At 51.7% G+C, this 25,600-nt stretch overlaps 9 protein-coding genes across 9 annotated transcripts; 4 read left to right on the forward strand and 5 right to left on the reverse strand.

Annotated features, from left to right (window-relative positions):
- Positions 1 to 592: 592 nt before the first annotated feature.
- Positions 593 to 2,247, forward strand: BU25DRAFT_477280 (uncharacterized protein; the record flags this gene model as incomplete). Its single annotated transcript, XM_033710973.1, has 3 exons — positions 593 to 802; positions 850 to 886; positions 932 to 2,247. The coding sequence occupies 3 exons, from the start codon at positions 593 to 595 to the stop codon at positions 2,245 to 2,247; spliced, it is 1,563 nt and encodes a 520-aa protein (XP_033557988.1).
- A 1,636-nt stretch (positions 2,248 to 3,883) lies between these two features.
- Positions 3,884 to 5,971, reverse strand: BU25DRAFT_433872 (heavy metal tolerance protein; the record flags this gene model as incomplete). Its single annotated transcript, XM_033708819.1, has 2 exons — positions 3,884 to 5,794; positions 5,867 to 5,971. 2 exons carry the CDS (start codon positions 5,969 to 5,971, stop codon positions 3,884 to 3,886), a joined length of 2,016 nt encoding a protein of 671 aa, XP_033557989.1.
- A 450-nt stretch (positions 5,972 to 6,421) lies between these two features.
- Positions 6,422 to 7,067, reverse strand: BU25DRAFT_413971 (uncharacterized protein). Its single transcript, XM_033707175.1, has one exon. It carries the CDS (start codon positions 7,018 to 7,020, stop codon positions 6,628 to 6,630), a length of 393 nt encoding a protein of 130 aa, XP_033557990.1. The 5' UTR covers positions 7,021 to 7,067; the 3' UTR covers positions 6,422 to 6,627.
- A 396-nt stretch (positions 7,068 to 7,463) lies between these two features.
- BU25DRAFT_424490 (uncharacterized protein) lies at positions 7,464 to 8,714 on the reverse strand (the record flags this gene model as incomplete). The annotated part of the gene is made up of 1 exon (XM_033708288.1): positions 7,464 to 8,714. The coding sequence occupies one exon, from the start codon at positions 8,712 to 8,714 to the stop codon at positions 7,464 to 7,466; it is 1,251 nt and encodes a 416-aa protein (XP_033557991.1).
- Positions 8,715 to 11,561: 2,847 nt separating this feature from the next.
- On the forward strand, positions 11,562 to 13,297 carry BU25DRAFT_375018 (uncharacterized protein). Its single transcript, XM_033704079.1, has 3 exons — positions 11,562 to 11,770; positions 11,823 to 12,435; positions 12,484 to 13,297. Exons 1-3 carry the CDS (start codon positions 11,716 to 11,718, stop codon positions 12,830 to 12,832), a joined length of 1,017 nt encoding a protein of 338 aa, XP_033557992.1. The 5' UTR covers positions 11,562 to 11,715; the 3' UTR covers positions 12,833 to 13,297.
- A 755-nt stretch (positions 13,298 to 14,052) lies between these two features.
- BU25DRAFT_349223 (uncharacterized protein) lies at positions 14,053 to 15,387 on the forward strand (the record flags this gene model as incomplete). The annotated part of the gene is made up of 2 exons (XM_033703238.1): positions 14,053 to 14,364; positions 14,416 to 15,387. 2 exons carry the CDS (start codon positions 14,053 to 14,055, stop codon positions 15,385 to 15,387), a joined length of 1,284 nt encoding a protein of 427 aa, XP_033557993.1.
- Positions 15,388 to 17,456: 2,069 nt separating this feature from the next.
- On the reverse strand, positions 17,457 to 19,269 carry BU25DRAFT_349228 (MFS general substrate transporter; the record flags this gene model as incomplete). The annotated part of the gene is made up of 2 exons (XM_033703239.1): positions 17,457 to 18,675; positions 18,731 to 19,269. The coding sequence occupies 2 exons, from the start codon at positions 19,267 to 19,269 to the stop codon at positions 17,457 to 17,459; spliced, it is 1,758 nt and encodes a 585-aa protein (XP_033557994.1).
- Positions 19,270 to 23,027: 3,758 nt separating this feature from the next.
- BU25DRAFT_461602 (uncharacterized protein) lies at positions 23,028 to 23,715 on the forward strand (the record flags this gene model as incomplete). Its single annotated transcript, XM_033710457.1, has 2 exons — positions 23,028 to 23,256; positions 23,432 to 23,715. 2 exons carry the CDS (start codon positions 23,028 to 23,030, stop codon positions 23,713 to 23,715), a joined length of 513 nt encoding a protein of 170 aa, XP_033557995.1.
- Positions 23,716 to 24,985: 1,270 nt separating this feature from the next.
- On the reverse strand, positions 24,986 to 25,585 carry BU25DRAFT_461603 (uncharacterized protein; the record flags this gene model as incomplete). The annotated part of the gene is made up of 1 exon (XM_033710458.1): positions 24,986 to 25,585. A coding segment is annotated over one exon (600 nt), but the record flags the coding sequence as incomplete, so codon positions are not given.
- Positions 25,586 to 25,600: the final 15 nt, after the last annotated feature.

A 25,600-nucleotide genomic window follows, 5' to 3' on the forward strand; every position in this document is an offset into this window, starting at 1 on the left:
ACTTCAAGAAGCTCGGCGATCAGAAGGTTTACTGGCTTTGCAAATCCAGATGTCTTCTCGGATCGCTCATCAGTGTTTTAGTCGCAAGCCACTTCCCACCAATCGAGGCGTTCTTGAGTCGGCGCTAGGCTCATCCACGCGCAACGGCGTGAACTCTACCGCCAAGCGGATACCCTGCATACTCAGATTATGGCTTCTGCGTCAAATCCTTCGTGTATGCAGCAGCACGTTTTCCTATGGTGACCTGGAGCCCTGGTAGTCGACTTCCGCTGTCACAATCTGATCTGTGATTGCATGATCGAATCTGCATCGAGCATGTCGACAAGTGCCAGTGCACAGCCGGAAAATACTCGCGGGTCAATCTTTGAAATACATTGGCTGAAACCATGGTTTACTTTTGGCAGCAGAAAGAGCTGTTGCAACCTTGATATCGTTCGCCCCCACAGGCCCACGTTTATACAATGGTTCTGTCTCCACCAGCCGCAGCGCACTTATGACAGGCACCCCCCAGCTTCGCACACCCTGAATATCTCTGCTATTGCCTTTATCTTCTTTGCATGAGCAAGACATCACTTCAATCTTCAACCTCAAGATGCCGGGAGGTATCCACGCTCCGATTGAGGAGATATTGAAATGGCCTACACCAAACTACGTCAACCCCACTACGAGACCGAACACCATTCTTTTAATCACGTGTATCTGTGGGCCTGTTACTTTCGCTATGTTGATGGCACGTCTTTGGGTCAGGTTATTCCATCAGCGTAACCCTGGCTGTGACGATTGGCTGGTGGTAGCTGGCACTGTAAGCTTTGCATCGTCCCCAACAAGTATTGTACTGACGACCATCAGATCCCCACGATCGCGGCCACGGTGCTCTTTCCGTTGGGTGAGTCCATGCATTTGCCCTCAGTGACCAGCTAACACATATCAGCAACTCACAGCGGCTTCGATCGACACATATGGGATGTCAATCTCTTCAAAGACCCTGAGAAGGTGGTGGTCGCACGGAAATACGTTCTTGCCATTCTGTGCATCTTTTGTACTGCATCTGGTCTGATCAAGATCTCCATCCTTCTTTTCTATCGCCGTCTATCCTCTCGTGTCGTCTCGAACCGCTTTCGATGGGCAACCTGGCTTACAATCGGTTTCATCGCTGCATCCACTATCGCTTTCACACTCGCACCCATCATTGGGTGTGATCCGATCTCCGCGTTCTGGGACCAAGCGAACTACGACAAGTTGATCAAAGGGTACAAATATCGCTGCTTCGACGAAGGAGCAGATGTCTTCTCTGCAAGCGTCATCTCTACGGTCCAAGATCTGATCACAGCCATACTACCGACTTTCCTGTACTGGAACCTCCGGATTCCGGTACGCCAAAAGATTGCCTTGTTCGGCATCTTTGCTATTGGGTACGGTGTGGCTGCTCTTGGTGCTATGCGTGCCTACTACAGCTGGCAGATCTACTTTGGGACTTACGACGTCACTTGGGTTACCTGGGATCTCTTCATCGTTACCATGCTAGAGCTGCACGTCGGCTGCTTTTGCGCCAATGCGCCCACCCTCAAGGTCTTTTTCAAGCACTTCTTCCATGAGACAATCACTTCGAGCACCAAGCGGTCAAACACTTCTGGACAGAAAGATCGGAAGAATAGTGACCTCTTCGGCACGAAGTCCAGCAAGTCGTTAGCAGGTATGCTCAAAGAGGTTTCTAGCTTTGACTCGAAGGGCAGCAGCACTCACAGCAGGGACGGCTATCTGTCTGAGCCTCATGCAGAGATCTCAGTCGACGCGTATGGTAGTGTCCAAGTTCCAAAGGACATTCATGTCGCTCGATCTCCGCCACTCTCCATCATTATCGAGTCTACTCGCCGTGATCTCCGGGAATCTGCAGATACCACAGACATGATATGCGCTCAATACTATGATGACATTGAGTTGGGTCGCTACACCACAGGGCGAAACTCGCAAGTATCGAGTCTGCACTCCCATGGCATTTTCGACGACGCAGATATCGAAGCGCTACCGGACATGCCACAAACGCCTAGATCATCGCGATCGATGAGGTCATTTATGTCTTTCAATCGCCAACCTCGGTCATCACGGTCATCTACTCATCCTGAGTGGTCAAGCTGGCCGTTACCTGCCACTATTGCGGAGGAAAGACATGAAAGTGGGTCCCGCTCGAACTTGTACCATCCGCGGAGCACTAGTCAACGGAAGCCACAATGGCAAACCTGGACCTGAAATCGATGAATCTTATTTCGAACTACAAACCTCCACCCTGACCCTTGTCTCCGGACGTCCCGCGGGCCTTGTGGCAACATGCGTAACACGCTCTCTCCACAAGTCTGTCGGATACCTGCATCCGCACGCCTTTGACGCACGACTCGGCCGCATGATTAGGCCACACCTTCGTTCGCATCCCGCCTCCGGATGGCCACGACAGATCATGACCCTGAATTCATTGAGTCGATGTCTACGCGCTCTGCTGCTTCCGCGGAACTTGTCGCGATGCAAACTTGTCGAGAGGCGAGAGGCACCCCTCATGGCTGCAAGCTCATCCTCGAGCGCGCCTGGTCACCAGATCGCACATGCGTCACCATCTGCTTGATGTATATCACCAATCGATATCAGAAGGTTCTGCTCTCTACGCATGACCATCTCTCTTGTGTGGTAATGTGCTTCCGTATTACGCTACCATTTAACTACTACTATCTCATAATATTTGAACTGTTTCTATGGCACAAGTTTCATCACCGAATCTTTTGATTCTTGTTGCGGTGTATAAAACCTTTAGGGCCCGAGGGTCAGAAAGGTCGGCATTTTTGTATCGCTGCGGGGCCGCGACAATTCTACTGATACAACTGCAGAACAGCAGGGCTTGCAGTCGATGTATAAATTAGGCTGAATATGACTACCGAAGGTGTGCACTCTGGGACCACTACTTTTCCTGCACTGACAAGCATACTGCGTCAACCCTTTCCCAAAGCTACGAGGGATTTCAATCCTCACTGACGGCTACATCAATGCGGCTCCCATGCGGACCATACCATACACAGAGCAGGAACAGCAGCTCACGCCCGCTCAACACCCTCTTTTTGCCGCCTTTCCTAATACTTACAGTGCTGACTGACGTTATCCAATTCAGAGCATGAGGCTTCTTGACCGCGATGGCTACCCGTCATAGTATTGCCTGGAAGGTCCAGGACATCGGTAGAACTCAGACGCACACCCACCCAGCTAAGACTTTCGAAAAGCCAGTTTGATTTTGGGACCTCAAGGTCAACTGTTCCTTCTGGCTTTGTGAAGATGAACATCTAGTTCACGGTGTGATATGGCTTGAAGCATGAGGAGTAATCGACATGTTCGATCTTGAAGCGAACAGCTTGACCTTTGAGAGAGAGCTGAACGTAAGGCAGAAGATTGTACCCGTCGGGTGGGAGGCTGTCGTAGTGGGGAAGGATAATGGAGATATCTGCACGGTGCTGCGAGACATTTATGACTGGCTGACTCAGTCGAATGTCTTGAGGTACAGATCTAGCTCGGAAGTGGACACCCATATTTTGACCCGCTTGAGGTACTTGAGTTGCGTCTCCGCTTGAATTGTTCGTTATACGTGTGCGAAAGTGTTTCAAGGATGGAGCCGCGGGGAGCCGGACTCGAGCGGTTTAGGTTTAGTGTCCGGCGAGTTGGAAGTGCGTAGTTGTGGAAGGGTTGAGTGGGATTGAGCTTCATACTTCCTACATGCCATGCCGGAAGTTCAGCCGAGTCGAAGGTCCAGATCCGGTGGACAGTGATCAATTGACATCTCCGGAGGCCGGAGTCAGAGAAGACTTTAAGTGTATCAGTGTAGTCCTTCAATTGGTGAACAGAAGCATGTCTAAGACTGTTCCCAAAGTTCCCAATACCTCCCTTTGCTTTCACATAACTCCTCGTGTCTACCCTTCTCCACAATCTTCCCCTCGTGTAGCACCAAGATCTGATCGGCATCTACGATGGTGCTTAATCGATGTGCAATCACAATCACAATCCTCCCTTGTCTCAGCTTCTCTAATGCTCTTTTGATCTTTCCTTCCGTCACTGTATCAACAGCACTAGTCGCTTCATCCAATAACACAATGGGTGCATCCTTCAATAGCGCTCTCGCGATGGCAAGTCTTTGCGCCTCACCACCGGAAAGCTTGACGCCGCGCTCACCAACTTGTGTGTTGTATCCATCTGGGTAGCGCATGATTGTAGCATGGATCGCAGCGGCACGGCATGCCTCGTGTACATCCTCATCGGTCGCTGTGCTGCGCGCGTAGCGTACATTCTCCATGATCGAAGTGTTGAAGAACATGGGGGTTTGCGGTACTACGCTCACGGCGTCTCGAAGGGAACTGAGTGTGACGTCCCGGATGTCTTGTTTCGAAATGACTATGCTGCCAGCTGTGAGGTCGTGCAGGCGCAAGAGTAGCTTCAAGATTGAGGACTTGCCAGCACCAGTCTCTCCCACGAGCGCGATGGTCTGGCCGGGCGAGGCGGTAAAGGAGACATTTTGGAGGGCGTAGCGACCTTCTTTGTACTTGAAAGACACCTGGTCGAATCGGACTTCGCCCTCGCGCACGGTGAGCGGATAAGCTTCAGGTGCGTCTACAATCGACGGCTTGGTCTTCAGAAGCAGTAGAAGCCGCTCGGCATCAACGAAATCACTAACCAGCCATCGAACATGGTTTGTCAGGAACTTGAGTGGGTAGATAATCGAGTCCCAGTATGTGAGAAAGAAAACGAAGTCTCCTGGCGATGCGGTCCCAGCAGCGATGCGCTGGAGGATAAGATAGGCCAGCGCGAAAAAAGTGGTTGGTACCACAAGCTCCACCAGAGCCTTGATGAGTGCCTGCCGCGCCACGAAGCGTGTTTCTGCCGTCATATGCTTGGCGACTGCATTGGAGAGGGTCTGGGCTTCGCGCTGGAACTGGTTGAAGTAGGTGATAGTCTGCCATCCCTGGATAGCTTGGTGCATTTTTCGAGTTTCGGCTCTTTCCGCCTTTGTCAAATGCCTCCGGTCGTCAGTTGTGAGTCGCGTAGAGGATACCTCTGCGACCAGGTATGCAATGGATGCACCAAGTAGCACCATCGCCACCGTAGAGTTGAACTTCTGGTGGAAGATCACACAAGCAACGATGACATCGATCAGGGTCGGAGCGATATCGATGACCACTGACTCGAGCACGTTGCCTAAGGCCCCGCCTTGCTCAACTGCCTTCATGACCTCGGCTGAATCTTGCGTAGAGTGGAAGTCAATTGATTGACCCATGACATGGTTGAAGGCAGCATTGGTGAGACTCTTGTACGAAAATTGCTTAATGGGAATCTTCGACAGATCCTGAACAAAGATCAGACCCGACTCGGCGTTGATGACATCGAGTGCGAGGAAGATAAGGAGTTCTCGAATTGGCGCAACTCCGGTTGTAACTTTGTCGGCGATGACTCCAAGAGTGTACGGAATCGCGACGTGTAAAATTCGTTCCAGAATGAGAGTGACAATGCAGATGAGTAAACATAGCTGTACTTTGAGATCCCTGTGAGGAATCACGTAGGGTAAGAAGATTGTGAAGTCTTTCAGATAGCCAAGCCAGCCAGTCTCGCGTAACCGCTCGGTGCGCGCATCCTTTACTTCTTGATCCTCATCGCTGTCACTGTCGCTATTGTCGTCGATAATCTTGACGTAGCCGTCCTCGGTAGTTGAAGGTAGTGCTGCCTCAAGGAGAGGATCAGTATCCTGTGAGCCTTTTCCTGGCGATCTCCAGAACTGGAATAACATTGTTGATATCGGAGAGTTGTTGCACTGCTCAGCACGCCCAGAAATCTTTTGTATATGTACTATGTTCTTTGTTCTGTGGTAAGCGCTATGCAGTGAGATTTTTGGCAGCCAGGCATATCCGCCACCGGTGAAACGATGAGTCATAGGGGGCTTGACTAACTCCATCTTTGATGGAACGGAACAGCTACCGGTGATGTGTTGAAAAAGTCGTTCGTGAGTTTTGTGACTCCCGTTGCGATGAATCAAGCATATGTGCAGTGTGTATCGCCACAGTGCTAGATACGTGTGTGACCCGGAAAGGGCGATGCGCACTTCTGATTCGCTCGCGTCAAATCGGCCCCTATGCGGTTAACCTTTGACTCAGATTGGAAAACGAAGTCATCGCCGTGAAGAGATGACTACGCGTAGACTTCGTCTGGACTCGGGAAAATGACCCTGATCGAGAATTTAATGGTCGTATCAGAAGGCTGATGTGCTGTAGTTCACGGATTGTGCTGGTCAGAATCAGTTGACCCCCACCTCTCGTCTCGCTGGTTTATTGACTTTGTTCCTCGAATCAATAGGAGATCCGGTTCCTGGAAGCTCGAATGGTACATCTTTTTGCAACACGATCATCTTGAAGCTTGTTAGAACGCCCCAGGTGGGCGGCTCAGCAATGCTCCTTCGCACCACCTCATACCCTCTCTTTCTCCAATATACGCCGTTGATGCACTCTGCTGCCAGGATCCAGAGGGTCAGTCGGTACGTCTCACAAACTCCCTTCCTGTAGTTGAGATACCCAACTGCTTCGATTTCAGGACAAGGTGTTACTCAAAAAAGGCCTACAATTGGACCGCAAGGCCGCGTCCCAGGTACCGCGCATCGCCATCTACTGCAACCGCCTTGATCTCCCATCCTTCCTCAATTCCAGCTCCCTCTTTTCTCCATCCGCCTTGCCATGGCACTGCAGCTGCGACAGCAATGACTTTCCGTTCTGCTACGTCCTCATCGAAGATCACAGCTGCTACGCCCTCACTACCAAGCATCTCCAAGTAAAGGTCGTGACTTGGAAATCTTTTTCTCTCCCCTTGCTGCCACTTCATAGGATCTGACTTTTTCGAACGAGCGAAGGCATCCTTGATAAGACTGGTGATTTCAGTGACTAAATCTGGGTCAGATTCAAGATTTGAAGGCGTGTACAGAGTGGGTATAGAGAATGATGGCAAGTCGGCCATGATGGACACAATCCTGATCAGAAAGGTCAATACACCTGGATTTCGCGCAGCCTGCAACAAAGAAGTGAAAATCGAGATGAATAGAGAATATAACGTGGCAGCATCTCGTGGTAGCGATGTTATCTGGCACTCACGTCATTGACTCACGCCTTTCAGAGTACAAAGTTCCGAAGCTAACACTAGCACCTGCCTAATCGGGCATTGTCCACGCCTTCTCCCTCGGGATGGCGACACATTGCGATTTTATCCATGACTTTGAATCTATCAAAGAAGGTTGAAACTCATGTTGGATTGGAGGTGCCCTACTGAAAGAGATATTGCAGCGCCGGCGTATATTAGCTTCGGATGCTTGCAAAGTTGTTAAGGCGGTCTGTGAGATAGGATAAAGCTTCAACAGACGTGCAAGTCGAATCGTGTTCGTCTTTAAAAAGATAGCCTATACCTCATCTCCAGTCTTGGACGAAGCTGGAGTCTGAATCCTGGTCAGTCTCGTCCCATTCAAAGTCCCAAAGAAAGACGTATGGGTTGTCCAGGAAGATGTTTCGAAGTTCGACGCGCCGGACGTATTCGTTGAAGTTATACGGAACCGCGAAAAGCCCATGACGGCTGAGAACTTCCTGACTGCGCAATGCATTGTCCGCTTCTGCTTGCAGTTTGTTTCGGCTAGTCTTGACGAACTCAGATGGAACACTGTTGTCTTCGCCAGGTCCAATGTAGAATTTTGCGTGCGGATAAGCATCCGTACCGATGTGGGAGACCATGAGTCTGTGAATCCTGCCCTTGGTGACATCCTCCACCCAATCTTGGTGCTGATGTGTGAGCAGCTTCTGGATTGTATTCACATCGGCCGCCAGCAGGGTCTGTATCTCCTCCCTGAAGATTTCTTCATCTTGCACGCATGCACTGTTTTGAACTTCGCACTTGACGAACTTGCATGTGAACATCTTGTTCGCAAGGCCAAACTTCAGTATCGGTAGGAGATCAAGTTCGACTGGTATTTGGTCCTGATCGTTCCTAAGAAAGGTGTTCGTGAAGATAGTCATGCACTTGGGTACGAGACCGATGTTTACGATCTTGCCCTTGCTGGTGGGAAAAAACGTGTCGAAATACGATGGGACATCTCTCCAGTTGATCACAACATCAGCCCTCAGGCACATGGATCGGTATTCGTGGCGAATCTGTCGGCAAGTCTGAGCGAGTGCCAAACATGGGACGACACAACATCCCTCTTTAGTCGTGGCGTACGTGGCAAAAGTGTAGATGTGATTTCGCATCTCTAAGCCGCTGATTAGTACACAATAGATACACGATGTAGACGTCTGCCTTCTTCTTACCTGGAGGAAGTCCCAAGAAGTCCTGGGAAGGGCTACGGTCTGCCATTTCTGCTTCTTCTGGTTCGGACAGAGAACGTTTGCGTATGCGACGAGCACGAGATCGGGCATAGAAGAGAGGTCGCTCGATACTGTCGACAAGCCGAAGCATGCTCCAAGGCATATCTCTGGTGCCCTCAATCCTCCAGGTTCTTTGGAGACCACAACGCAATATTCGGAGGCCTCTGCCCGGTGTGAGAGCGGTCCGCATGAAACAAAAGAAGGTAGAGCTAAATTCCTTGAGACTTTAAAGGTTGTTGAGATATCGAAAGAAATTTTGCTACCCTTGAATAAAAGTGGCCTCTTCTTCATCTTGGGAGACATCGGTACCACCGGAACTGTGCCCTTACCCCTCCTTCCCAACCGCTCTCGTCAGCCAACAAAAGCAGGGGCTGTATTGATCAATGGCAACCGTAATTATCCCCGATATCTGTGGCCATCGGTATTCATGTGCATATTCGTAGCATCGGTGTAGTGTTCCTAATCATAAATACATTCGAAGGTGCACCTGCGTGGCAGGCAGAAGATGCCATGGTAAGTTGCCAGTAATGTGACGTCGTGCATCGCCTTCTAGGGGACATGTTGAGGTTTAGGATAAATTTGGAATACAAAAACATATATCTGCCGTGTACATAGCGGAGTAATAGACTGTTGTGAAAGTTGCATTGTTCTCGCACGCGCTTTTTGTCCACCACAGTGAACACGCAAAAATAGCACAGCATCACGTCACTAACTTTCTATCTTTAATTTCTTCGACTGTTCGCTTTCACATACAACAAGCTCGCATGTAACATCAAACGCTGCATTTACTTAAAAGTCTATGCACATTCTCATTCAATTTACTGCAGCAGCGAACTACGTCTGTGTAGGCTACTGAGTTTGCACTCTACTTTTTAACTCTACTTTTAAGCCAAGCCTTGAACGCTTGCACGTTGCGCGCTACTTTGTAGAGAATGCGAGTTAAGTTGAAAGCTTAAGTAGTATCCATCTCATGCTTTTGTTGAACCGCGGCTCAGCTGCATCGTTCTGAATGCTCATTGACAGCTACGTGCAGAAGATCGCAGCACAACATACATACTTCTGCACCGAGGGCTTCCTTCAACGTTCTGCCTCATGTCATTGCATCCATAGCTACCGTTCTCTGGTATACCTTCAAAGATAGAGAAGTCTGGTACCTACTTCACCAACGGCCTTGGGTTTCATGCTACCCGTTCTAACGCCACCAACCGAACTTGGGAAATTGTGTTGAGACACCACATCTTATAGACATGAATTTGCAGGAGGTGCTCAAGGTTATCTTGCCGGCTATTTGCGATCTAATAACCCCTCTTAGGCCTTCAACAATACCTGTATATCCTGTACAAGAAACGTCTGCCAGATAGGCAAAATGCTCCACCAGGTAGTGCTGATCTTTGGGAATTTCACTAGGCAGAGTGTGTGGTCCACACTCCAGGCACGGTCCTTAGCTGACCCAACCCACGACAGCATACTTGATGAAGGTCAACATTCAAACACTCTGGCTTTTGACACAATAATTTTATTGCATCGATCTCACGTTTAAACGGGCACTCAAATCATATTCTTCGCCTTTCTCAACATTTCTGGCGGCAAGTCATCCAACTTTCACATGTCGACACCGATAGCTGACTACCTCTAGAGGTCCACAACTGTATCTGCACTCCTGTAGTGAATGACGAAGGACTGGACGTCATTTTGCGCCGCACTCTAGACAGCAATGAATTGTACGGCGCACGGACCAGAGTCTGCCTTCGAGTTCGACCAGAGTGCCTGCCCGTTCATATCAAAAACCGACAGCGAGCGACAATCTCGATGGGCCTTCAAGACGCGAATGTGTATATTGGGACTTTCTGTGACAGAGACTGGAACCTTGGCGCTATATCTCGCCATCTCCGACTTATGTTGAAGCCTCTCTTGAAAAGCGACGATACTCCACCTCCTTTGGACCTATTTCCTCTCTTTCACTATCGCACAAGAGATCCATCGCATGACTTTGCGTTTGCGGTAGACTATCGCCGGCCTGTTGAGAGGATGCTCACGCTCTGTGTTGAGGAAGAGCGAAAGAACCCGAATGACGTACTGAACCTCCGCCGCTATCCCAGAATGCTACAAAAGATCAAGAGCGGCAGGATCACAGTCGTGACTACCTCTCTGCATCCATCAAGATGTCTTTGGTGCCTGACTTGGACCTCGTCTCGCGAGATATAGCCTCCTGGCCGATCTGGTACCTGGAGTGCGATTACAAGTGCCATCTAGGATTCTCTTGCGATATTGGGTATTATGCTCCTGATGTCAAGGTACGACTCGCGCTCGATGGCGTTTCGCACCAACAGTGGGCCAGCAAAGCTGCGGATGAGCGGGCACAGAAGATCAAGGAGCACAGTATGTACTTCTTGCACTGCATCAACCCTTAGTACAAGTCAATAGTGCATTAGTATGACTACCTCCAGAGTTGCAGGTCGTGGGCGGAAACTGGTTGGCGTTCATCCCAGCTGCTTCCTTTGCGCCTGCCTCCTCAACAAACTTTCAAAGTCGACCTCGAAACGGCTTTCTTGCACTCAGCACCTCATCAGCGCGCCACCACGCTTTTCATATTCTCTCACCTCTCACCTACGACCACTGCGACGCCGCCAAGCTCCGCTCCGTAATGCTACCTGAGCAAGGATCGTCTATCTTACTGGCCAGCGCGAGGTTGGAAGCCCCACCTCCACTGTTGCCAGCACCTGTTTCCTAGGTGACTGCCAGTGCGTAACCCCCCCCCCCCCCAAAGGCAATGCGGCCCTTTGCGCTGCCCTCGGCGCAGGCAACTCACCTTCACCATCGTCGTGAATGGTGCTGCGATACATACAGAGACCAGGTCGCCCCCCGCTGCTCTTGCTGTACCGCCTCACCATACCATCAAATTTTTGGTCGCTTCCAGCAACAACTCCAGCTCCGCCGCTTCTTCCCGCAAGTCACCACTACTACCAGTTATCATGGAGTGAGTCCTGCCTTTCGTCTGCTTCCCTTGAAAGTCAGTTGTGCTGACACAAACAGTCAAAAGCGCTGCTCAACCCCTCCACCATCCGAATTTGCCGACCACCAGCTCCTTGCGCTTCCACAGACGCCAGGTGCTCCTCGAGATGCCCTCCCCCGTACCATGATTCCTCCATCGCCTGGAGTCCCACGTCTCGGCGCGCTCGCGGCAACCTCCAAGCGTTCAGCACGAGTCCGAGCACCAGCTGCAAGTAGCAAGCGCAGCCAGACTGCAGGCGTCAAGAAGCCACCACCCAGGACCGTCAAGACTAAAAGTGGCATTGCCAAGGCGATGGACAATGTCGCTGATAGCAAGAAGAGCATCGGCTTCATGGATCTCCCCGGCGGTATGCCACTGATCACCCTGCCTGTCTCCGTAGTCTTACTAACGAAGCGCAGAGATCAGGAACCTCATCTACTCTTTCACGGGTCAGAAATCCAGTCAAGCCCTGCTCGTGTACCGCCCTCGACTCGCATCACTACGCTCGCGTACTCAGCTCGACCGTCATCGTACCCTGGCCTCCGACGTCATCGAGAAGGAACAAGAGGCTTCTTTGCCAGCCACTGGTCGTGCTGGCCGTACCCGTGTCAATAAGCGCAAGCCGAAGACTGGGCTACTCCCTCGCGAGACGAACCGTCCCTTCTTCGGTCTCACCCAAGTATGTAGCCTTCTTCGCCAGGAGTTTCGTCCGCTATACATGAAAAAGCAGGAGATCGGTATGGACCTGGCTGAAGTTGTCAAGTACCTTCACACCTTTTATCCGGAGGCTCCAGAGCTTTTCAAGACCCTCTCAACATCTAACGACCGCAAGATCGATATGCCCTTCACGGGCAACTTGACGATTGCTGTGGGCGACAAGGTCAAGGATATCGAAAAGTCGGCTGACGGGGTTGATGTTTGGCCGCTTCTTGATCTCTGGGCGAACAGTTTCAAGATCGAAGCCGGTTTCGGGCGCTACATGCAGGTGCATTACGATGCGACTGCTGACGGCGAGGCCAAGGATCTGCAAGTGTACCCTAACCGTGTCTCCGCTCCTTCGACATTCGCTAATAAGCCTAGCTACCGTCTCTTTGGTCGCTGTGTTCAGCCCGACCGTCGGTGCAGTGGCATGAACACCACGTGGCGTACGATTCTGCGCACTCGCTCTTTGGCCGCGGTGCGCATCCACCGCAAGCCCGCCTCGACTTCGACAACTCCACCTGCTCCTCAGCACTCTGCTCGTCTCTTCGGCCCTATCGTCCCCGGCCCTCGACCCTATATCCATATTCTCTTCAGGCCCGATACCGCTGAGCCATGGATGAACAAGGAGGTATCAACAATCCCGCATGACTGGCTGAAGAACCGTGGCTTCAGCGGAATGGAGTACTTCGACGTCAAGATCGGTGTTGTCTCTGCTTCTGACAAGTGAACCCCTTGAGCATCGTCCAGACATTTGCGCAACACGCCCTACCTTGGTCGTATCGTCATTGTGTTGAGGTTTGTCTGCTGTTTAGTCGCAACAAAAGCAATTTCTGCCAAGAGGCCGGTTGATACCACCACATCCCTGCGTTGTCGTCGTTCATCGTTATGCGCACATTTGGTGCGAGCTCGGAGTGTTACAGTCTCTTTTCCCAAGTCGATGTCCACTGGGCCGACATTACACTGCCAGGCATCTTCTGCTGGGAGGAAGCATCTAGGCATCGCCATGTCAACGTCTTCTACTATATCTCTTTACCTTTGTAGCCTTCCATCAAACACATCCAATCCTCGCTTCCCCTAAACTGTCTTGCTTCACCTTTGTGTCGTGCATAGGGGCCGGGATCAGAGCCCCTGATGTGAGTGACGATGCATGGTGAGGTCTAAATTTGGTGTCCGAGTCCAGAGCGTTGGCAATGGAGACGAACACGGGCCGTTGAAACGAGGCGGGGAAAGGGGTCCGAGTTAGCTGAAGTGCCCGACGCGACGACTCCACAAAGGCCTGTGCACTTGTGTGGCGTCAACGCTTCTCTTGTCGTTCCGCAGGCTGGCAGCTGACCGTCTTCGCGACAACGAAGAGCGACAACGAAGAGCGACAACGAAGATTTGCGCGCTCACATTCCCTGATCAGTCTCTCTGTCAGGTGCTTTGTGTTGTTGTTGTATCCTCTTATTGTCAGTGTGAGCAGCCGCGGACCCCTGTGGCGCGCTTCTTAGCTGCAGAGACGCGTCTTGAGGTCATGCACTGTCGTCGAATTGTCCCGTTTCCTAGCGCGTACACACACATCTCCACAACATGCGACACTTGTGTCGCGACACGTATAGACGCGGCCACCGCACATCGCTGCCCTCGTCAGATCCTTCACATCCCCAAACCGAATCAGGTCGGCCATCTTCAAGCATGAACAGCGCAAATCTCGGCCCATCTCCACCGGTGTGAGGTCATTGACAAGGATCGCGACCAGCTGGCCGTCCGCACCCTGCGACTGCTATTTGGAGCGCAACAGTCTTTATATTCCACATGTCTCAGACAAATTCCCGTCGCGTGTCGTTTGCTTCGACTACGACCATATCCCCGACATCTTTGGCATCTTCGGCGTCTTCGGCATCTTCGGCGTCTTTCGTCACTGCAAACACGGTTGCCAGCCGCTCGCGCACTCGCTCCGAGTCTATCATGGCCAACAGACCCAAGAGTATGCCCGACTTCTCTGCGCTCATGGATGCTTCCATGCCGCTGTTTGAGAGCAAGACGAATGCCAGGAGGAGCACGTCGCCGGAGAGGAAGTCGCCCGAGAGGGGAGAGAGGGCGGCGGGTCACTCGCGCAAGAAGCCGAGCATGTCGCTCGCGCAGGGACTGATTATCAACGGCGAGCTGCATCCGCCCAAGTCGCCCTACAGGCAGACTCACAGTCGGGGAAGCCAGGAGGGTGGGACCAACGCGGTGGACAGTGGCGAGGAGAGCCTGTTCTATGCGTATGCGCTGAAGGTGCGTTCGGCTGGGCACCTTATGGCGGAGTCACTGACATGATGACGACAGAGCGACTACCCAAACGCTCCTCCGTACCTCCTCACGTTCGCAACCTCGGATATCTGCGCACAGTGGTGGTCGCTTGTGCAGCGCGGGTACCCCGAGTCCGCGCGTCCGGGCGCCCAGCTCTTCGTTCTCAAAACGGACGACATGCAGGCCATACAGGACGACGCCAAGCTCTCCGAGCTGCGCAACAAGTGGTTCTTCACCTCACAGGACAGGTCCAACTGCGCGACACCTGTCATCCCGCTGCAGGGCGCGACCGGACATCTCGTCACCAGCGCGCCTCTGCCCCACCCTCGGCCAGCGGTCGAGAAGCCTGCCTACGCTTCAGTCGACAGCTTGGCTGAAAAGCTGGAACGGCTGTCCTCGGTGGTGGAGAGCAGCGCCGAGCACATCCATGCTCTGTCTGTCGCCCAGTCTGCCGGGCTTCAGCGCATGCAGGAGATCAACGAGAGCAACAGCACCCAGATCAAGGCGCTTGCTGAGTCGCAAGCTAAGCTGCAGGCACTCATCGACCAGAACGCATCGCATTATATTGCTTTGTCGAACACCTCGTTCAACTCACACGAGCAGGTAAAGGACGTCTTGCAGGCAACAACCGCCCAGATCCAAAGTCTGAGCGGGAGCCAGGCTCAGCTGGCGCAAACCTGCAAAGCAATGATGCGCAGTATCGAAAGCCTCGGTACTTCAGTTCAGCACATCCGCGCAGCTACACCGCCGCCTGCACCCCCTTCAGAAGCCTCCACCATGCAGTCCACACCGCCGCCTTCGTTCTCAAGTGCGATGGCAAACAGAATCAGCCCCGCACCCAGGAAGCTGAACAGGCGCATCCGAGGAGTGTGGTATGAGTATGACAATAACGCGGAATCGAGGGTCCATGGTGCACCTAGGAAACTTGCTCCTGCCCCTAATCTCGGTACTCCGCAGAAGACGCCTGCGACACCACCGAGGACACCCAAAAAGCTCACACAGACCTAAACAATTACCCAATGAGCAAACTGAGTGTCTCAGCTCCATTGACCGCTCTTGCAGGCGCGCGTTTGCGACGTCTCGCAACTCCACCGTTTGTTCGCTCACCACAACTACTTTCACTGCCGTGCTTCGACCAAGTCTACCCACCCACTTGCATATAAAGAAACCGCACGCCACAACCTCTAGTTTCTCTTTACCCCGTCCAAGTCAACCACCACCGATTGACTTCATTTAGATCAAAAAAACTCACCCATCCACGACATGGACTTCAACGGCGCCAAGTGGAATGACCGCGATAGGGACTGTCACAGGCCGGGTAGCGCCAAGATCTGCTGTGGGAGGGGTGTCTGGTATGGTGTTGGGGAGGTAGGATGTTGAGTGGTATGGATTGTGGGTTTAATTGTCCTTGAGGGGGTGGTGAAGAGTTGATGAGATAGCTGGGGTGTTGAGATGCGACGGGCTGCGAGACGCTGGCGACGCTGAAAGCTAGAAGTACCCAGGCTATCCAGAGCATCGAACCTATTGGCGGGCTTAAACAGACATGATGACGGTACTTTAACGAACCAATGACATCCATATCCACCTCTTCTGCACCCTTCTCCCATCTCGTCAGCGGTCTCCTCTAGCACTCCTCATCTTTCAAACAACCGCCATCTCCTGGCCCAGCCTTGCCGCTCCACCATCAACACTCCTCGGCACCCCTCTGCGACAAGTCTCCCTCCCAGGCCTGCTCCATACTTGACCAACTATCCCATCCGCAGCATACTTCGAGCCACGAGACACCAGCTCCCCTGTCACATATAACATGTGATCCGCCCAACGCGGTACAGAAATGATGAATCATCCCGCGATTTCAGCAATTTTCTTTGATGTACAGAGTGTAGTCAAGGTTGGTCATGTACGCACCTGGCGGCAGTGCATCGAGTGCGAAGATGGGACTTGGCGGCGAAGGTGTTTAGTGTAGTTCGCTGGATGACAAACAAGGTGGAGAGGTGGTGATTTGGAGAGGACGACTGTCCGAGGGAATACAGGGCAGGGGTGGAGTATGATGGTGCGGTGAGAAAGTGGGATGTTTGCGAATCGAAGACGGGGGTAAAGGGGGCCGGTACATCATGGCCCGGGAGCGATGTTTGTATTCGTTGCGTTTGGGATCGGATTGGTGATGGGCATGTTGGAAAGTACCCATGCTGCATGGGATGCCAAGCAGAACAAGCGACTATTCGGTCGACAAACTGCACATGAGCTTCCCCTGCTGTGCCTGGGGTCTTCACTCTCCTTCTCCCTGTGTAGTCTATTGTAGGCTTCTTAACGTGCACATGTAGCTTCGACCGAAAATATGAATAACACTCAACCCATTTTCACATAAACTCCCCTTCTTGTCGTATCCAGAAATGTCCCTATCCTCTATTCTTCGCAAAGCAGAACAGTCTTGAGAGATATGATATGGTAGAGAGTGCCACTATCCTCACTCGTCACACCAATCGACTGACTGTTCTCGAGGCAGTGAATGAACGACCAGGCCAACATAACTTACTCAGTGTCTTGATCATGGTTGCTTTCAGATTGAGAAAAGGCGGGGAAGGCGTGTTGATCGGCACGATGATGCTTTCCCATGATTCTGCGCGTGCATTATCGAAAAAGGGCGTCAAACCCAGGCACGATCTTTTCTCGAGCCACAGGTGCAATTTTACCGCGAGTGCAATCTCCGACAGAATTTAGTCGGGGGACCCGACACTCCCTATCCCGTAATGTAAACCTTGAACATTGGGAAGTACGTCTTCTTGGGCGGTGTTGATGCTCCTGGAGACGAATGAAGCGAGTGTGGCTTGAAGACAGTGAGTCTTTCGCGCTTGGATGATGGGAGGGTGTTTAGGGATGGGATATAGAAGGCAACACTGTGACCCCATTTAGAAAGCCGCCACATTTGTCCGTGGCTGTTTGATGACTGTCTTGAATCTTCTGACATGTTTTGATACGTCTTGATCTTGACTTAGACAATCTTGATTCTATGATAGTAGTCTGTAGATGCGTTTATGTTTTCTTGTTGCGATGGAAATGTAGGACCACTACTTCTTCTATGCGGTTTGCCCAACCGCCCTCCCAGACTCCAAGCCCCCGTTGCCACTCTGTACTAACGCAGACTCTGCATCCTCCTTCGCCTCCCGCTTTAGCGTAACTCTCTTGATCCCCAAAGTAGTCAACAAGCCCAACGCGGCAACAACAGTATAACAGATGAACGTGCCTCTCAACGCACTCATAAACACCTGCCTGACCACAAACCTCTGCGCCTCATCAAGCAGCGCAACGGTGTTGGCTTGACTAACCGCCTCGCCGCCTGCTAGCTGTTCTGCTAAATTTCTTGGCACGCCTGCAGACACGATGCTATCAAACTTGTCGCTCATGAGGGCCTGGAAAACAACCTGTCCAAGCACAACACCAACAGCGCCAGACAGCATACGCACGAACCCAAACGTCGCCGTACCAACAGCCATATCCGTGTCTTTGATCCGCGTCTGCAGCGCAATGAGCGGTGTATGGAATGTCGGTCCAAACCCTGCACCTATCAGGGCCAGAAATGCCACCGCCTTGCTGAGATCAAACGTCGCAGTGAGAGAGATCAGTGCGCCGATGCCGGCAGTCGTGAGTAGCAAGCCTACCTGCAACCAGTCCATGAACCGGCCCGTTTTCTCGATGACAAAGCCTGAGGTGAAAGACATGACAGTCAGTGGGATGGCGAGAGCAAGCATTAGTACTCCTGTTGTTGATGGCGAGCGGCCGGCGACGATCTGGAAGTACAGCGGTACGAAGTAGGCGACCGAGTTGAAGACCAGGGCGTCGAAGGCGCAGACACCCAGCGCGCTGAAGTTGCTCGTGTCGCGGAAGATGCGGAGCGGCATGATTGGGGTGCCACCGTGTTTGTCTTCCCACCACTGCGTAATCGGAAATATAGCATAAGCCATGGAGCCGAGTACTAGGAAGGCGATGACCATGGGGGAAGTGTAGGATGTTGTGCCGCCCGTCTGCAGGCCAACGAGGAGCAGGATGGTTGCGGCTAGAATGGTGAATGTGCCGAACCAGTCGATCGAGTATATGCCTGCGAGGAAGGGAGTGCGCGGGTTGTGTAGGTGCAGGGTGAAGTATAGCAGTACGATGGAGAGGCAGACGATGGGGAGGTTGATGTAGAAACACCAGCGCCAGGAGAGGGTCTCGGCGAAGAGGCCGCCGAGCACGGGACCCAGGGCTGATGCGACGGCCCAGACGGCGCCTACGATGCCGAGGTAGAAGGAGCGGTTGCTGATGTTGTTGTTAGAGGAGTAAGGAGTGCAGAATTTGGGGGGGGGGGACGTACCGGATTGTGAATAGGTCACTGACGCAAACGTATACTAGGACTGTGACACCTCCTCCGCCCAGACCTTGCACTGCTCTTCCACCCACTAGCATGGTTGCATCGACACTGACAGCACAGATGATGCTTCCAATCAGAAAAATTGTGTTCGCCACAAGGATGACGGGTTTACGACCAAAGACATCAGCCAGCGTACCCCAAAAGGGTATTGAGGAGGCATTGGCGAGGAGGTAGGCAGATCCAGTCCATGCGTACAGCGAGTCTGGAATGTGAAAGGACTGAGATATTTTAGGTAGAGCAGTCGGAATCAGCACGGTATCGAGGGCAACAAGGAAGATCGATATACAAAGTGCGGTGTAGGCAAGAAGAATGGAGAGAGGAGGTTGCGAGCTGGTGGTGGGAGCGGTGTTGAATGTCGTGTGGTCGCTGACTGAAGAGGTAGAAGACTTCTCCTTGTCCTCTGGTGATGCTGCTGATTTGACGACATCAACGGCTGAGTCGATAGTGAGGGATGTATGCCGTGATGATCGTTCTGAGGGCATGCCAGAACTACCAACATTTTCTAGTTCAAGTTTCGAGACATCGACTGTGGTGTTTGCTGGAGCCAAAGCAAAATCTGTTGTCGAAGTGCTTTGCGCCATTATGTGATTGCCCTTTGATGAAGGGGTAGGTGAATGTGCACGTTGCTCCAGGGCTGCGGTGAATGCAATAGTTATTGCAACACCGATAGGGGTATATAAATGAGGCAGAGGTCTCAAGTGGCGTTGTAGGTGCGAATAAAGTTCCTACCTCAGGACTGTTTCAGTAACAGCGACGGAGCCTGGTTTATAATGGTGTTTGCCTGAGGCAGGTGCGGACCCACCTTCACTCCCGACTTCGAAAATTGATAGCTGAACCACGGACCTACTCCGGTATTAATCTACCGCATTATGCAAGTTACTATCAGCCCAGAGCTCAGAGCCAGTGGGAGACATCCTCACACAGGCACCCCTGTACACACAGCCTCGTCACTGTAACCGTAGCTGAACGCGCCTTGTTCTAAGTCCTTTGTGTAGCTTGGTTATGAGTAATGCTGGCAGCGCGGCGCAGCAATAACATCTGCACGTTCATCGCTGCTGGTTTTGTAACTGCGCCCAGTATCGTGAACTCACTTTACTGTACCGCATTAGCACAACTACAAGCTTCTCGAAATAGGAGCATTGTACAAGGCGAGCATTATTCAAGGTGTTCTATCACTCGGCCCATTATCCGTCGGTGGGACTCCATCCGACATCTACTGTACAGTTTAGACGATTCGACATCCGGGACCAATCAACAACCTCGCCGGCTTGTGTTTCGACGGTACTTGACGTAAGATGATTTTATGATGTTGCTTCGGATGCGAACGCAGGGCACAATGCTGAATGAGCAGGTGAACGCCGAGCGTCGTATGTGCGGCTCGGGGGTTGCTGTGGTAGAACGACACTCGCATGATGACGAGAGATTCTGGTGTATTCGAAGAACTATTTTCGGCGCGATTGTATTGACCCAAAGTCAAAGCTTACAAGCTAATTGACAAACTCAATTAGGCATCATAGCGAAGTCGATACACGCAGAGTAGCGGACATGATGATGATTCGCTTACTCGGTAGTGGATCATGCAACACCCCTGTCGTAGCATGTTGTATAACATCTGAACCTAGCAATGCCTGCCTTCGAAGTCCTTAGTCCTGCAAGAAGGATCACTGTAGCAAGTGCAGATTTACAGATGCAAAGTGACGTTGGATTCCTGCCCGTCTCAGTACGCACCGGAGATGAACGAGCGAAGATCGTGTAGGAATGGGAGGGATATGATCCCAGAGCTAGCCATGCGCTGCAAAGTGATCGTCCCATTTCCTCACGTCGAAAGGAATCATGTTGAGAAACGTACCACAATCAGGTACCCGCTTGCCGGACCCTCGAGGTCGCCGTCCACGGAGTGCGAGCCTTTTCGCGAAGATCGTCTGTACGACCTTCCTTCTCAAGGGGCCCGGCAAGCGGTTAACGACATCTTCTAGCGCCCCCAAGAAGCAGGCGCTGGGTTTCGAATCCTGCTTGCGAAAAACAGGAAGCCGAAATTCAGCGATCCAATGAACTGTAGTGTCGACGTTAAAGTTAAGGTCTCCAGGTCCCATGACAGGAGCAACGAGAAGACGCCATGGCAGTAGGCACACGGAGGTGTGCCCGCCAAAGGCGCGAGCAGTAGCAACGGCCGACGAACCAGTCATTCGCCGTTATCACCGCTCCGCTTCGAACCGTGAAGGCGTTCACGTCGAGAGATGAGTTGCCCATCCGTGAGCTGATAATGCGAGGCATGCTTCGAGGCGAAAGCAAACGGTTGCGGGGCCATAGTGGCGATGTCTTACACCGTGGCAGGCGGCAGGAGCGGGTCGAAAGCTTCTTGAGACATCATAAACGTGTGGTGGCATACTGAGACATCGCAGTCGTCACCTCGCTTGTGGCTCATCGTGTTGTTGGGACAATCCCCGATCTCCGCAGCGCTTCGGTTGTTTTGACATGGTGGTCATACAAAGTAACCACGGCGCGGGGTCAATGTCCAACTTCAGACGCATCGTGAATAAGGACGGCAACGCTTTGTAGATGGACAACAGGCACTTTAGTAGCGTTGTGTGGAATCATAGGAGTTTTAGTGATTGCTAGACAGATGATGATGATCATGCGGCGGAGGCCGGGTGATCGATGTTAAGACATCGGGAGCGCGCCGCCACCGTCGGCCCGCTTGCCGCACAGACCACCACCTTCTCAGTGTCCCTCAAACTTTCAGCCCCTCAACTCCAGCAACTCATTCGATAGCCGCGAGGTCTCCCAGTCCTCGTTGACAACCTTCTCTAATGGTCACCTGCCATCTGCATGTGTCAGCATCGACGATAGTCTACACCGGAAGAGCTGGCAACAGGCGACATGCTTAAGGGGCCTCTACGATCTGCTGTCGTAGGCTGCAGATGACAAAATATTGCACCAATATGGCTTTGTCCGTACTAAGAGCTAGGAGCAATTAAGATCTTGTAGAGTCTGTACGTCCATGTCTTCCAAGTATATCTACCCAATTTTGGCTCAACCTCACATCTTTATATGAGAGATTCATTTGATTTTTGCGATAGCACAAGAGCTTTTGTTTGATTGCGTCTTATCGAATACAGCCGTCTTCAGGACGTGTCACGTACTGTCGAATTAAGGGGTCGTTTAACCAATCCTAACCACATGTATGAGCTCGTGCGTGTCCGAGTTCTTCGATGCAGCATCGAGGCTAAAACCCTTGCCATGACCAGACTCGTCGACATTGTTGGCAATATTAGCCATGCTAAACTGCCCTTGACACCATAGAGCTCGCCCCAAGGCCCACGCTTCGCCTCATCGTAATGTTCCCTCTGGTCCTTGGCATTCTCGGGCCTCAAGTTGAACATCAGCTAGACCTCTCCGGCCTGACCCGTAAGCTCAATTTTGACCACGACTGCAAAGTTTGTCTTTGTCCAAGCCTTGGAGAGACCATTATACTCTGTGACCGTCTCACCATCCACAGGGTCGTATCATTGAAGCTCACCGGGCTAGAAGAAAACGAATTCTTCAACTTCATATGCTAATGCGTCGCTCTTCTCAGAATCGTCCGATCCGCGCGTTTTGCGATTGTGCTTACTCTACCTACCTGCGTTCTCCTTGAGAGCCATTTTGTCCTTAATGAGAATTTCGATATTGTGCCACAGCGAACGCTCGCGATCACGATATGGTATGATGCATTACGCAAGTCTGCTTGGAGGCTGTTAGCACCTTCCTAAGCACCAAAGACACATAGCATACAACGTTTGGAGGAATTTAGCATGAGGAGCTGCTGCTATATCTTGCTGCTTTGTAGATATATCTTGTGGTCTGGAGTTGAGTAATTATGTTTATCTGTGACCGGCTGGGCAGGAAGGCGCAGGTAAGCGAGTTGCTGATTTCTGCTTACAGAGGACACAGACTGTACGCATGCAGCGGCCGACACAGCGACCTTCTTGGAAAAACTGCTCATCCTGGTTGAGGCTCACCATGTAACCCTACCTTTGATTGTTTGGGATTCGCATTACGATGAACATGAGCTTAAGATATGGTTTACTGGATGTGTGCTGCAGCGGCCGATGCAGCTTCGATGCCCTGACAGCGGCAAGACAGTGCTATAAGTTTAGCTCAGCATACGACATGAGAGACGACCCAATTTGCCCTACCCTCGAATCTGTACCACACCTGAAGTCAATTGCACTGTCAAAAGCTCCCCATCTCTACCATGATGTCCTCCATCCGCAATGTGCTGGTCGCCGGCGCAACAGGGTCTGTCGGCGCCTCAATCCTCACTGCTCTGCTTGCCGAGCCCTTCTTCAATGTCACAATTCTATCGTGCCAGACACTATCCGCCAAGTTCCCGCCGGGAGTCTTGGTCGTCAAGGTCTCGGACGAGTACAACACTGCTGAGCTCACTTCAGCTTTCCAGGGTCAAGACGCCGTCATTTCCGCACTCAGTATGTAACTACATGGCCTAAGTCACATGATATTCTATTGAGGAAGGCACTGCCCAAGGGCAAGTGCACTTACCTCTGAGCCGAGAGCTCCTGTACACCGACACCACCGAACAACAGATAGTAATTCAATCATTGACCACAGTCTCCAACCAACACTGCTCATGCAGTTACACAGTACCACCCCTGTTACACGTGACGAAGGCGATACCGGCCTGGCATAAGTGGGACTTGCACTGGCAGGATAGCGCGCCTGAAGTGGCAAGGCTGAGAGAGCAATTCGATGCAGGTGACTTCAACGCTACATATGGGCTGCTTGCACTGAGTTTCAGTTCTGATGTAGACGTTGGATATGACTTTGAAGTTGAGCAGGAGGTATGGAATGACAGGCTGGGGTTGCCAAAGGTGGATTTGGAGAAAGTCATTGCAGATGCAATCAAGCTCGTAGAAACTAGACCTTGAACGCAGACTGGCTTCAGTGATGCCTTCTATCTGAGCACAGACTTGCCGTTCAAGTGTAAGGTCACATCTATGGCTACCGGAATGTGTTGCCAGACTCATTTTCAGTGCCAATCTACTAATGTGCCGCAATATTGGAGGGACTATTTTGCCCTTTCGACTAAATTTTTTTGTATAAGTTTACACAGCAATTATGGTAGTTCTAGGAGACTTTGTTAGGTTGTAAGTGGCTTGCAACTAAAGATCGAGTACCTCCCACAAATTCAAGCTTTTCATGCTACTTACGAGAGGGGGTCCACGATAAGCAAGGGACTCCCCCAGATAGTGCAGCCCCTACGTATAAGGGCAGCTCAACATACACACCAGAGCTTATCTAGACAGGCAATGACTTGGCTTCTGTACTCGACTATCAACGACTTTTCGAAGCTCGTGGCCTACCGCAGCCTGCTTCTTCGACCATTGAGGTTTAATGGGCGCCATGGTGTATCAGCAGTAGTTGAAAAAGGTTGACCGTGTCTATACAGTTTCTCTGATATGTTGCGGTATCAATCGTCCCGTACAAGGCCTGATTGCTGCTGCTCAGACTATTCTGAACTAGCATGTTCAGGGCAGGTATATATTGTCTTCTCTTGGCTAGACAGCAACTCAGTGCAGTGTTCCATCGTGTTCTACCAGCGCCCCCACGCCGCCACATGATGGAATTCATAGGAGCAGGGACGAGATGGTCGCGTGTGGCATTGTGTTCGAACACTAAACACCAACAGTGAAAGAGTCTGGCGCCTTCGAGTGGTGCCAACAGTAGTGGGAGACTGTCGATAGCGATCGTACAATGCCTTTCGGATTCGGCAGATATGAAGGCGCTGGTGCCACCCTGTTTCTGATCGGTGCTTTTCAAAAGCAATGGACGCAGCCTGCTATGGTTCATCGCGAGACCCCTAAATATATAGAATTTGTTATTGGTTCTGTGTCTCTGGTTCAAGAACAGGGTACGTCGACCGAAGACATGGATCATTAAGAGGATGTGAACACATACGAGTTTCGCTATAACCTATGGTTGGTGGTGTTCACCACTTCTGAAGTTGACAATTCATGAAGGACCAACGCAACCTGCCGGCGAATACCGTGTCTGTGCGCGCAATGCGCACGTTCTCGCAATGCGCGCCTCAGCACTTTCACAGGCAACACAAAAATGAGGCTGTAGAGCCACACACGATAGTTATTATTGTGAGATATTTTGGTGGAGTACTCTATAGGCCTATGCGACAATATTCCCTCATACAAAACGGGCAGGCAGAGTTGAGGTGCGGCCACGGCGGGTGGTTGTTGTAGGAGCCACCTGCACCAGGCTCTCAGCAGCAGCACCACTCTGGGCAGCAGCAACACCACGATTCTGCTTCTTTCTTGGTACTGCTTTCTGTGAGGCCTTGTGCTTGCCTTTTTGGGATAATTGTAGAGCTTTTGCAGCGTCGCGGGCTTGTTTTTGACGCTCTCTCTCAGTTCTGCGTTCGGCTGCTTCCTCTGCCTGTTCAGCCTTCTGCTGGTCACGCTCTTCCTTCTCCCTTATCCGCGCCTCACGCTTCTGCTGCTGCTGCTTCTCTTTGAGTAGTTTTTGAGTGTGTTGTAGCTCCTTCTGGGTAGCTTTCTCTGCCTCTACCTGTTGTTGATGGGCCTCAAATGCAGCAGCACGGGCATCGGCTTCCCTCTTCAATGAAGGACTCCACCAGGTAGCTCCTCCGTGCCGCTCAAGGCTGTGAGCATACAAAGGCAGTACCTTCTTCTTATTCTTCACCCTATCCTTAGCAGTAAGAGCCTGTTGTACACCTTTTAACTCATGCTGAGTGAGCTCTAGTTGAACGTGGAGCTGGTGGATAGCCTGTTCCAAAGCCGA

The sequence above is a fragment of the Macroventuria anomochaeta genome (genome assembly GCF_010093625.1).
Source record: "Macroventuria anomochaeta strain CBS 525.71 unplaced genomic scaffold BU25scaffold_34, whole genome shotgun sequence".
NCBI classification, from domain to species: Eukaryota; Fungi; Ascomycota; class Dothideomycetes; order Pleosporales; family Didymellaceae; genus Macroventuria; species Macroventuria anomochaeta.